We start from the raw sequence: 13,035 nt of genomic DNA on the forward strand, positions 1-13,035 counted from the left end.
ATTTTGTTTTGTTCTTTCACTCAAGAAAATTCTCTTTTGGATTTTGTCATTTTTTAATTTTGGATATATCTTCTATAAATCTATTAAGAGAGTTAGATCATAAAGGAGTTGGATTTTTTACTTATTTTTTATATAATGATTACGTGTGATTGAAATATAATATTTAGCAAAAAATGAAGAATTCAATTCATTGACAAAATTCTTCATAAGGTTAAGTTACATTTAATCTTTTCAAATGTTAAATAAGAAGAAAACTCAGACCTAGACAGACTAAGTTCTTCAAAAATCAATTGGATACGGTTCTCACAAGTTGAGGTTCATTGTACATTGCGATAAGAAACATCACTCACTTTCACTTTCACTGCTTTGCCCTCATTTGAAAAAGCGGGGAAAATCAACTAAGCAAAGCTTATGAATGGCAAGAAACATAAATTAGAAACTCTACATTTTAAAGGGCAATTTACCGGTTTGGGATGAGCTTGAAATGTCAACTGATTCAATTCCATTGGTATTTGGACTTTCTTCTAGTGTGATAATATGAAGAATGGAGAGTTCTGACTTCTGAGCAACTACATCCAACTATGCTTATAAGATTTTTAGGACTATTAACGTGCCCCAAGCTAATAAGTTTAAGATTTTGACAAGCATGAAAGTGTAAACCCTACACATAATAATCATTTATATATCAAGTTATATACCAAAGATTTTTTAATCAAAATATTTGAATTAAATTCTTGAGAGATCATTTGATTTCCACCTCAGAAGAGTGTCCAGATGTTTGTTGGTCATTTATCACCAAATTGCACATAAAGAGTACTAGTCCTATATATAATGTTTATTAGCTTACTGATGGTCTATCGCATTTTCTGCATTGCCACCATTCAGCAGCTTGATCATCAATATGTTTCCATTGATGATAATAAAACCATTTATGTTTGAAAATTGGATTTATTTACCTTACTGTTACCTCATCATTGATGGAATGGAACACTTGCTATACAAACCACACCATAAAGAAAACATATTGCCTGGGCCTCGGGAGGTTTTTTCCTTTTTCCCAGTCCCATTAAAAATGTTTCTTCTCCATCCTTTTAATTGATGTATAATGTCGTGAATCTCACTTTAAATCATTACCTTGAGAAGATATCAATGCAATCTCAAAGAGGCAATGACTCAATTTTTAAATTCGTTATTTATACAATTCTTCCAAGTTGACTATATTAATCCTCTCCACAAAAAAGCACTCGGTAATTACTAATCACTATGGCGTGTGCTGAATTGGTTACATCATCTTCATGATACGAAGATTTGCAAGTTTGATAAAAGTCGAAAGTAATTTTGAGGAAATAACAAAAATCACGCACAAAAAATACCATGTCGCTGATGAATGCTTAAAGTTGGTTTCATAATAAGAGAATCGGCAGATATAACAAGAAACTTAAATTTGAAAGCAAGCAAAAGTCTTGAGTGTTACTATCTAAAACATGAAGACAAAATCTGGTATCGGGGAGGTGGTGGTGAAGTCGTCATTTGAGAGGGATGAACCTGGAAGAGTGGGTGGCACCAATACCAGGCCTGCCGTGCTTGACGGGCTTGTAAGATATGGAGAACTCGGCAAGGTAGTGGCCAATCATCTCAGGCTTAATCTCAACCTGGTTGAACGTCTTTCCGTTGTAAACACCAATGATGCTACCGATCATCTCAGGAACAATTATCATGTTGCGAAGGTGTGTGCGAACTGGCTCAGGCTTCTCACCCGCCGGAGCTTCCCTCTTCGCTTTCCGGAGCTTCTTGATAAGCGCCATCGGCTTCCTTGTCAGACCTCTCTGGAACCTTCTGCGAGCGCGCGCGGTGAACAGCTTCACGAGCTCGTCGGTAGACATGTCCAGGAGCGCGTCCAGATCCACTCCTCTGAAGCTGAACTTCTTGAACGTTCTCTTCTTTGGCGCTGACGCCGCCGCTGCAGTATCTCCTTCCACATCTGCCTGCAAAACGCAAATTCACAATCGTCACAACAAACTTACACGGTTACATGCATGGATTCAAGAGCAGAAGAAGCCTTTACCATGATTGCAACACCTGAAGACGAAGACGATGACGATGCAGAGTGTGCTGCCGGCCGCTAGGGTTTTTGGATGACACTGCGGATGAAAGCTTCCTTAACAATTTTTATATGTAACCGACATTTGGGCCTTATTGGACCTATCTACCATTGGGCCTTACTAACACGGGCCTGGCCTATAACAAGCCCATCGTTCATTCTCATTGTCAATCGGCTATTAATCCTCAACATAAATTAATGCATCATTGCTGACTTTCACAACTTTTATTATTTTAGTCTTTTAAATTTAAATTTATTTATATGGATTTTTGAAATTCAATTTTAGATACTATATTAGTTTTGGATCTTTTCTAATATTAAATGTCGAATTAATTTTGTTACTTTGAACATATAGTTAAATAATGTCATTTTATTTTAATACTTAAATAAGACAAAAACAAAAAAAAATTATATAATATATAAATTATTATATTTTTTTTTCATCTTCTAAAACAACTTCCGTTTTATCTTATTCAAAAGCTAAAACAAAAAGATATTATTTAACCATATATCTAACATTATAAGCCAGAATTAACTCAATTAAAAAAAATTTACATATTAATATGATAGATCTTAGAAATCAATATAATAAATTTTAAATTTGAGATACTAAAATAATAAAAATTATAAATTTTAGGAAGCACTGCGGAGATTTAGTCCATTATTTACCCATAAAAAACATTAATGCATCATTATCGTTTTAATTAGGATAGTCATTTTTAATAAGTTATTATATATGGCGTCACTTTCCTAGTAATTGCTATTTGCTTCCTTCTATCTACCACTCCCCGGAGCGAAATGCATCGCATGCACGTGCACTTGACCAATTTCAAACTTTTGATTTTTACACTTACAGAGCCAATATCTATATTAATATTGCTTGCAAAATAATTGTTATGACAATGATAATTATATTAATTAATTCAACTAAATTCTAAGGGTTTATAATCTGCTTAATAAAAATTTTAATTTCAAGTTGGGAATATCATCATATCAAATCGATGCGAATTAACTAACTATGAAATAAGTCAATGTCCACAAAAAAAAACACAAACAATGAAACTCACATAATTATTACTTATGGTGGTTACTCCAACGATAAAATATTGACATAAAATAATATTATGAAGGGAAAGTTAAACAATAAGATATAATTGATTAATATATTTGATTCATCATCTAATTAATAACAATTCACAATATTATGTTGATGTGAAGATATCATTCTAGTACTTTTACATAAGACTATTTGCCAACAATGGGTTGAACCGTTGAAGTGTTGAATAGCATGACTCAGTTAGTCTTTAATTCCCTTTCCAGAAATTGTGCGATACAAAGTAGAAACTGGTAATAGTAATACCACACGACACACGTGCATGCATTTGATAATATTCTTCTTTGGCTAGCATTATATAAGACTAGCTAGTACTCGATCTCCTTTTTTTTTTTGGCGTGCGTGCGTGCACTTGAAAATAATATTTTGATGCAACAAAATAAAATATATCACTATAAAGATAAATAGTGCCTATATAATACTAATTAAAAAAATAATGCATGTTTCAACGAGTATGATCTTCTGCATAATAGTTTTAGGAAATTATGATAGCTGATTCCTTATGCATATATGTTAGGATTTAGATCTAGAATCCTTGATCTACTAGAAAGTTCATGAAATTAATTAATTATTATAACTCACTTTCTTTTATTAGTTCACATACATATATAAACAATTGTATGTATGGTATATATATATTATACGAGACTTTACGTGCGTATTAATAAAATGAATTACAACTCTGAAAATACTTTATTTGTTGGATTATTAGACTAAAAAAAAATTAAGTTAATGATTAAAAGTAACGATAAAAAATAATAAATTTTGATGGCTATTTAACAGTTTTTATAATAATATGACTCCTTAGGATAAAGTATTATTTGATTTTCAAGGTTTGAATTAAATTTTAATTTAGTATTTAACGTTTTAAATATCTTATTTTCAGTCTCAAAAAAGTTTTGAACATGTTTAATATTATCCGACAATTAAATTTGACACGAACAATTATTATATTTAAGAGCTACAGAAAGGATTTAAGATTTTTTTCACAAGATGAAGAATCACAAGAATAAGTGTTACAAAAAAATTTTGATTATGTTTTCTAAAAAATATAATTTAACAATATTATTTTAATGTCTATTTTAGTTAATCTGTTAATTATGCGTCTCAAATTCAATGATAGGACAATATTAAAACTATTTGAAATTATTTGAAATAAAAAGAAAACGTTTAAAATACTATGACTAAATTAGAATTTGACTAAAACGGTTAGAGATTAAAAGTATTTTATCCTAAAATGTTAGGAGGTTTCAGCATAGTACACAATGAAGAGCAAAAAACTAAAATAAAATAAGGTAGATTGCATACATTCCTCGCTCCTAGGACAAGACAACAAATTAGAGGTTGTTGGAATAAAGGTTAACGGCTTCAACTTCATCGTTCCATATTATATTGCATGAGTTGAATAATAATGGAACCAAACTTTACTGCGAATTTTCAAATTAAAAGTCTATGTAATATATGTTATCTTTTCGTAAGTTCATTCGAACAAAAGTATATATAATATATTAATAAACTACTACACCACAAAAATGGACAAAAAATCAAAGAATTCAACGAACATACACATACTGGGGGCCAAGTGATGAACCATGATGATTGTTATTGCATTATGCACAAAAATTGCACCTCTATATGTTTTAATTTCTCTACTGTATGTTTGTCGCCCTAATTATTTCTCTATTCTCTCTATATATATGGATACAAATACATTAAATAAATGAATAAAATAAATTAGAGAGTTATAGTTCCCTGGTATCTTGTGAGCTCAGTCGTTTAACCAAGATATCTAAAGCTTCCTTCATCCACCAATGCTGACAAATTTCTCTAGCTTGAGGCACTGTCATCCAAATTCTTTTCCTTAGATTTTTCTCAGGCCAGATATCAAGTTGTTGATTGACAAACAAAGGGAACATGTGGCCTTCATAGTAAATGCCATGTCTTTTGCTAATGAAATTCCATTGACCCAATTGATTCCCAACTGTTCCAACCACTCCGGCTTCTTCTATGGACTCTCTAGAAGCTGCTTCTTCTAAAGATTCATCAATTTCCCATCCTCCTTTTGGGAACATGAGCGCCTCTCCTTTCTGTGAACTCACCAATAATACCTCCAATTCCAATTCATTGCTCATCGTATCTTCCTTGAATCTATAAGGTATGCATCTGCAACAATATATATATATTAGAGTCGGATTATATTTCAATTCTATAAAATCACTTTCATTCAAACTCCAGTTTAACAAACGTCAATCCAAACACACACTGAATCAATGAGCTAACTAATTAAGGAGGACTACTTACCCGACTACTTGGCGGCCGCCGGTGTTGTTGTATCTTTGCAAGTGTCTGCCGGATCGAGAAACCAATAAGCATACTGCTGCCATGTTTCTTGATTATTATTATTATTATTATTAATTATTAATTGTATATAGATTAGAAGAAAATTAAAGAAAGCGATATACGGGGGTGTGATGGTGGAGAGAAAGAGTAGGGAATGATAGAACTATATATAGAAATGAAAGAAAGTAAGATGAGTTAGTTGTTAGTATGTTGTAAGCAGCTTAGCATCACATGAAACGCGTAATCTTAATAAGACACAGCGCATCGAGGCTTCTGTGTCGTTTCGTTCCATTACGATTCTTTTCCAGTTTCAAAGAAAGTCAATATTTACTACCCAATACCCATCTCGTTATTCTTATTCTTATTATATTATTTTAATGCAAGTAATGGGGTTTGATATTCTTTTGGCCACGTAGTCCACGCTCATAAGCCATATAGCCATAGCCTACACGGCTCGAGAGAAGATCCAATCAATTTCGTTGACTTTTTTTGAGAATAAAATACGCTGCATACGCAAATACATAATGTGAAGGCCGAAGAATTTGTAAATAAATGCCAAATGGGCTAGCGGCCCCCTATCCATTTTTTTATTTAATTAAACAAAAAAAAAAAAGAAACTGTCAGCATATTTCATTTTAACACAATTTCGTTTGCTTAATTTTATTTGAATATTTTGGTTGCTCAATGAAAGGATAATTATCATCAACACAACCTACTACTAAATATTTTCAAAACTTTTTAACTACACACTGAAATTGTAAACTAGCCTTGAAGTTTCTTTTTTGGGTGTTGGGTTGCCCCTCCTACAGTTTCATTTTTGGACATGATTTTTGGTATTACTTGAATGTAGTATTTAAGTAGGATGACTTTTTGTTGGGCTTGCTGATTTTGGATCATAGTGTTAACTGTTAAGAGAGAAAAAGGTTTAAAAAATGTGTTTGATCTACCGGGTCTTATGCCAAGCCATTATTTGTGTTAAAAGATTAACCCAAATTTCAATAACACATATTTACCAAGCCAGCCCAAAGGAACAAAAGTATTTAAAAAAAAAAGGTGTCGGTTTTCTTTGAGAAAAGCACAAATAGGTCCCTGACCTTTTGTACCGCGAACATTTTTGTCCCTTACCATTAAAAAATACTTTTAAGTTCCTGACCTTCACAAAATTTGGACGGATCAGTCCCTCCGTCCAAATGCCTCTGTTAGGGACTGATCCGTCCAAATGCCTCCGTCAAGGACTGATCTGTCCAAATTTTGTGAAGGTCAGGGACTTAAAAGTATTTTTCAATAGTCAGGGACAAAAATGTTCGCAGAACCTATTTGTCCTTTTCTCGTTTTCTTTAAGTTAAGAAACTTTATGGTTTGAATCTTGTTTTTCATTATTATTTGTTGTTTATTTTCTTTTATACTTTTGTTATTACACGTTGTTGTATTGAGTTCCTTTACTTCAAAAAAAAAATTATGTATCCTAATTCATAAGTCTGTCTGTTTGTCCTTTTTTTTTATTTACAAAAAAAATTCATTCATAGAAAAAGATTAAATGCACTTACAAAATAAGAGAAAATATTACATCTAAATCTAAGAATGAAAATAAGATATGCACTGTATTGAAATTATGTGTGGTGACTAAATACAGTTCGACTACAGAGAATCTTAATAAGTAGGAATATATATAATAATGTGCATCATTATTAGTTCCTAAATCCTCATAAATTGTGCATTGTGAACTTTTTTTTTTCTTGATTAAACTCAAATATTTTTCTTATTCGCACGTATTTTTATGAAAAAAAAAAACAATTTTCTTATCTGTTTGTTTTGTTTTAGAATTTGTGAAACTACAAGAGTATGACATTGAACACTAACAAACAAGCACTATATGAATATTAAGAAATGGAATTTAAAATTTTAGATTTGTTGCTTGTTGGTATGTTAAAAACTAAACTAAACTAACGAAACTGTTTTGTGGTCAAAGGTTGAATATTAGTGGATACTATTGGATTATGTAGTTGAACTGCTTCACCTTTTTTCCTTGGCATTTGTTATTGATGATTTGTGAGAATCCTTGAGTTGACTGGTCTCCCAAATGAACCTCACACACGTATACGATGAATAATTTGACAGAAAACAATTAGACGACGCATGTTGGAGTGGACCAATTAAAACTTATGGAGTTGTACCAACACTCATTTCATTTGACATTTGACAAGAAGGAATATGTAATGGAAAAATTAGGATAGGACATAGGAGTATAGGACCAATGCTAGTAAGTGAAAAAACACACTTAATGTTAATGATTTGACCCAAATTATTAAAATAAATTTGGTTATGGTGCAAATAGAAAACACATGGGCAGAGGAAAAAGCGGTTATGTGAACACATCATGTAATAGAATTTGAACGAAGCGGAGTTGGTTGGCTTTTATTAGGTTGAGTGGCTTCCCTAATTGTCGTTTTAGGTGTCATGGCAAATGGATAATAAATAAATAATAAAAATATTATTCATATACTAAAATCAATTATTTAAATAAATCAGCCACTGCTTTAGATAAATATCAATATAATGAAACATCAATAAGTGAAAATTCGACATTACGAGATAACGTCAGATACATGGTAACGACAACATCATCGAACTAGAAATCGTCAAATTCTAACATTAAGAATACGGTTTAAAGACACTAAATCTTAAAAAAAGGATATTTAATAGGTAAATTCAGAATTGAATTACATTATTAAATATCGAATTAACTTAAGTATTGGAGTATTTTACAAATTGTCTTTCTAGTTTGATTTTCAATTTTTAAAGTCAAGATCTCCGATCTTTTTACTTCTAGTTTGTGATTGTCGCATCAGATACGAATAGCTATTAATATATTTATGTATAACTATATGTATAGTTTAATTTATTTTTAATGTGTATTTATATTTTAATATATATTTTATATTGATAATTAATTTTAATTATTAATTTTAGCATATAGATGGTATAGTATGGTTGAATAAATAATGGCATGAAGAGTTGTAGAAACTAGAAAGTGTTTCACAGTTGAAGCATTTTTAATTTTTAATTCATGTCGTGGAAACCATTTATAGAAGAGCTGCTTGTTGTACAGCGTAAACGGCAAACAGATGTGAAATTTTCTGACTTTTCATTCTCATTATCACGGACATTAACATGCTCCCTCCACGTGTTTGATCACATTTTCATCTCACTCTTCTCCTTTTGATATTTTATTTTCTTTATGCTGCCAAAATTTAGTGCGAATACAAATATCACCGTCTATTTATTTCCTTGTCATATTCCAATATTTGAGAACTTCAAGGATAACTAACATTTTATCACCTAGGAAATTAAACAAGCTTGCACCTATAATATTCTGCTAGTATTGTTTTTGACATAAATTTTGTTTTAGTAACTGTTCTGATCAAGGATATTTCTTCCTAATTATAGTTTGGACACACGTTTTTTTGGCAGATTTCTTCTAATTTAAAAGGTGTTTTTTGAAATTTGGACTATTTTGACATAGAATCTGCAAAAGAGATTCCGACATTTAAGTCAGTGATTTTTTTTAATAGGGAGAAAATAACTGAAAATAGTAAGAGATTATCAGTAAGTAATGTGTTCTTTGTGATTGTTGAGAAAAAGTATACTCTCAGGAGGGTTGGATGGTAAATTTATATAGGCAAAGGATTCCTAATTTTTATCCGTTGTGCTGAGCTTATTAGTCGATTTTTTAGGGATATTTCTCCGGTGGTTTGTTAGTCCGAGAATCTCAATTTGTTAGTAAGTTCCAAAAACTATTTTTCTGTTTAAACAGAGCTCGGTCAAAACTCTTGAAGCCGAGATTGTTGGTATGGATCATAGCCCCAAAGCTTGGCATGTTAAAAAACAAGTTGAGCTTTTTTATTCTCGACTTCTGGAGCTTTTTAACTTACGAGACTGTGTTAGAGACCACAAAGTCAACGTGTCTTTTTTATATGTATATATGAGCTTCAGTTTCTTGGGCTTCAAATTTATGTGTGTTGCGTGCTCTCTTCTAGTTTTTTGTTGCGAGTGGGTAAGGGATCGTGGGGTGGTGATTGTCTTGGGAGTTGGATTTGTTCCTTCAACTGCTTGTTGGTGTGGTGAACGTTTTGTCTTCTAAACGTTGTACTTGTACCGAGGAAAACATCATGACTAAAAAAGGTTAGTGAACTTTCTGTCTTGTACTTTTCTCTGTTTGTTTTTGTTTCTTTGTTGTAATAGGGAGAAAGGAACATGTTGTGGATGACGAGGGTGATGTGTATATTTATACTTGCATGTTAACTGAATTTGGTATGCGACTTCCCTTTACTGATTTCGAATGTGGAGTCTTAGTCCAGTTGAACTGTGCTCCGATGCAATTACACTCAAATTCGTGAGCGTTCGTTCGAGCCTTTGAATGCTTGATGGAATACCTTGAGTGTTACCCCTCTCTTGGCTTATTTTTTTTCATTGTTCCAAGCTAAAGGAGTCTGGAGGAGTGGGTGGGTAAATTTGAGTAGCCATCTGGGTCGTGGTGTGTTTAGTCTATACAAACAATCTTTCAAAGATTTTAAAGAAATGTTTGTAAAGGTTTAGATTGTCGAGAATTTTTATCCATTCTTTTTGGATTCATTGCTTGAGGAAAGATTCCCTGTTTTCTGATCTCCAGAACCTAAGCAGATTTTAGACTGTGAGAATAGAGTGGCTAGCGAAGAGTATGTTCTGAATTTTTTAATGAGTGCAATGTCCTCGTCTTCTTTGCTTTCTATTTCTAATATGCAGGAGCTTGAAGGGGATAGGGAGGCGATGGAGGAGTACCTAGGTAATTTAGGTGCTGTATGATGTGTTTTTTGTTTTTTGGTGTTTTGTTGTGGCTTTATGTAGTTTCTTTGTTGCTCTGTAGGTGAAAAAGCTCCTACACTTACTACTGCAAACTTGAAGGCCTTTGTTTCTAAGGCCAAAAAGAAGGAAAAGGAGGGGTTGTCCACAAACTTTGTTAAGGACGACGAGGGAGGTGGGGGAGAAGGAGGATGGAAGTTTTAAGAGGAAGAGGGGTGATGGTTCGTCCAAGGTGATTGATCTTACTGACGTAAAGGAGGGTTCTGCTATCTTTACTAGGGGTGGCAAAACGGGTCGAGTCCGTCGGGCCGATCCGCTAAACCCGCTAAAAAAGGCGGGTTGAGCTAGGATTTGGAGCCCGCCAAATTAAAAAAACCCGCCAAACCCGCACCGCCAAATTGGCGGGTTTTGGCGGGGCGGGGCGGGCCGGTCCGCCGGGCCGAAGATTTCTATTTTTCTTTTTTTTTTATTAAATAAAAGAGTGATTACTATTATAAAATTAATAATTATAGAATTTTTAAACATTTTTTTTTCATTTTTTGTTTTTATTCTTCTTTTAGTTATTAACTTTATTTTTTTTTTTTACAATTTCGTATATATGCTCAAATTATGTGACTTATTTTTTAAAATAAAGATGATTTTATTGACAAATATTATTTTGAACAATTTTATTGAAGTTAAAAATTAAAAAAAATATATTATAATTTGACTATTTTTTATTTGTATTTGATTTTTTAATTATTATTTTTTGGTTAATTTTAATGAATTTTATTTTTCAAAAAAAAAAAGAAGCGGGCTAGCCCGCCAACCCGCCAATCCGCCAAAAAGCGGGGCGGGCTAGCATTTTGAACCCATTTTAGTTGGCGGGACGGGCCGGTCCGCCCCGTTTATGGGGCGGGCTTAGGCGGGGCGGGGCGGGTTGGGGCGGGCCGGCCCGCTTTGCCACCCCTAATCTTTACTGTCGATGAGATTAGTGCAGCGTATGAGAGTCAGATGGTTCTTCATGGTTACAAAGAAGGTCCTCGGAACTCTCTCTGGTCCTCTGACTATCCGTTCATGACTGTTGCTGATGAAGTTGCCCAGGTAGATTCTGATGTTAAGATCATCCACTATGCTGGGAAAGTTGGAGTTGCCCGCTATCTACAGGTAGCTTTACTTGTTACTTGCCCTTAGTTTATTTCTTTTTTAATGGCTTGTTATTTTTTCTTTAGGTGATTGGAGCAAGGCTTTTGTCTATTGGCCGGACTTCCGAGTTGGATGCTATTCTAGATGGTGACCATGTTGTTGCTATCAAAAAATTGAAGGAGTCTTTAGAGGAGAGAGACTTACGAGGGGAAAAGTTTAGGGGCGAAAGAGGAGTTTGAAAGATAAGCTCAAAAATTCTGAGGCTGAGCTGCAAAAGGTCAGGGTCGACCTTGAGCCTAAAGTTGAGGAAGCCGAGAAGACTAGAACTCGTATTCCTGAGTTGGAGGAGGAGGTCCTTTCTGTTTTTACGCTCGGATTTGATCGTGCTGTTGCGCAAATAGGAGTTGTTGCTCCTACTGTTGATGTTAGTAAATTAGATGTAACGTAACAAAGATCGTTAGTAATGGTCAGCTGCTTGATGATGAGGCTCTGTCCGACATGGAGGACGAGAGCGTTTCTGTTGGGAAAGTCGATTGAAATGTTTGTTATGCTGTGTTTTTTTTTTTTTTGTAAAGTTGTTTGTTTTGCAAGTTTTTGATAGACTGTAATTGACTTTTGATAAACTATGATTTGGTAGGGTTTGTTGGTACCCTTTTTTATTTTATAATGTATGTTTTGGATTTTGTTTTTGTATTTCTATTAACTAACAAAGTTTGTACATGTGAATGACATGGTTGTAAGGGACCTCATTAAAACCTCTTCAAGAAAAATTCTGTGTGGGATAAAAACTTGAGAGTAGGAAAAAGAGTGTCTCCTCTTGTCCATATCTTTTTTATGACAAGTAAAATTTCAAAGATGAAACATTCCAAATTCCAGGGACGTCCCCGCCCTGGAGTGTTTGAAGTTTGTATGCTCCTTTTCCGACGACTTTTATAACTCGGTAGGGGCCGTCCCACGTTGCTGCTAGTTTGTCGTGTGTGTGAGGCTTTCTTGCTTCTTCTGTCTGTCTGAGGACGAGGTCTTGATCGGCAAAAGTTCTTGGTTGTACCCTCCTGTTATATTTCTTTCGTATTATTTCCTGCATTGCTAACTGTCTTATTTTGGCTTTGTCTTTGTCTTCGTCGATTGTGTCGAGCTCAATTCTTCTGATGTTGTCATTTTTTTCTGCCGAAGTGTGATTGCTGTGAGGTGAGGATATTGAGATTTCGACTGGGATCATGGCATCCGTCCCATATACAAATCTGAATGGTGTTTCTTGTGTTATTGTTTGTATTGTGGTGTTGTAGCTCCACAAAACTTCAGGTATTAGCTCTACCCATAATGTATTGTTTGTATGACATTCTCCAGTCCTCCCCCTGTTGTACTACTAGTTGTGAGTCGCAGTAGACCTGAAGATGGGTAATACTGAGAGATTGTACTAGTCTTAGTCCCGCGAGTAGTGCTTCATATTCGGCCTGATTGTTGCTTGTTTGGAATGTGAACCGAATGGACTGTTCAGTTTGTAGATCGTGTTTGT

The 13,035-nt window shown here is 33.7% G+C and overlaps 2 protein-coding genes across 2 annotated transcripts; both read right to left on the minus strand.

The window, feature by feature from the left end:
* Nucleotides 1–1,377: 1,377 nt before the first annotated feature.
* On the minus strand, nucleotides 1,378–2,201 carry LOC112734178 (small ribosomal subunit protein uS19x). Its single transcript, XM_025783402.2, has 2 exons — nucleotides 2,066–2,201; nucleotides 1,378–1,985 (listed from the first exon to the last, which is right to left on the minus strand). Exons 1-2 carry the CDS (start codon nucleotides 2,066–2,068, stop codon nucleotides 1,527–1,529), a joined length of 462 nt encoding a protein of 153 aa, XP_025639187.1. The 5' UTR covers nucleotides 2,069–2,201; the 3' UTR covers nucleotides 1,378–1,526.
* Nucleotides 2,202–4,798: 2,597 nt separating this feature from the next.
* LOC112734177 (nudix hydrolase 17, mitochondrial) lies at nucleotides 4,799–5,747 on the minus strand. The gene is made up of 2 exons (XM_025783401.3): nucleotides 5,517–5,747; nucleotides 4,799–5,378 (listed from the first exon to the last, which is right to left on the minus strand). The coding sequence occupies exons 1-2, from the start codon at nucleotides 5,597–5,599 to the stop codon at nucleotides 4,958–4,960; spliced, it is 504 nt and encodes a 167-aa protein (XP_025639186.1). The 5' UTR covers nucleotides 5,600–5,747; the 3' UTR covers nucleotides 4,799–4,957.
* Nucleotides 5,748–13,035: the final 7,288 nt, after the last annotated feature.

This window comes from Arachis hypogaea, chromosome 3 (assembly GCF_003086295.3).
Source record: "Arachis hypogaea cultivar Tifrunner chromosome 3, arahy.Tifrunner.gnm2.J5K5, whole genome shotgun sequence".
NCBI lineage: Eukaryota > Viridiplantae > Streptophyta > Magnoliopsida > Fabales > Fabaceae > Arachis > Arachis hypogaea.

Excerpts from the sequence above, each read along its gene's own strand:
- LOC112734177 (XM_025783401.3), bottom strand. The coding sequence starts at position 5,599 with ATGGCAGCAGTATGCTTATTGGTTTCTCGATCCGGCAGACACTTGCAA. Across the intron at positions 5,379-5,516 it reads GGCGGCCGCCAAGTAGTCGG|ATGCATACCTTATAGATTCA; the intron begins GTAAGTAGTCCT and ends ATATTGTTGCAG.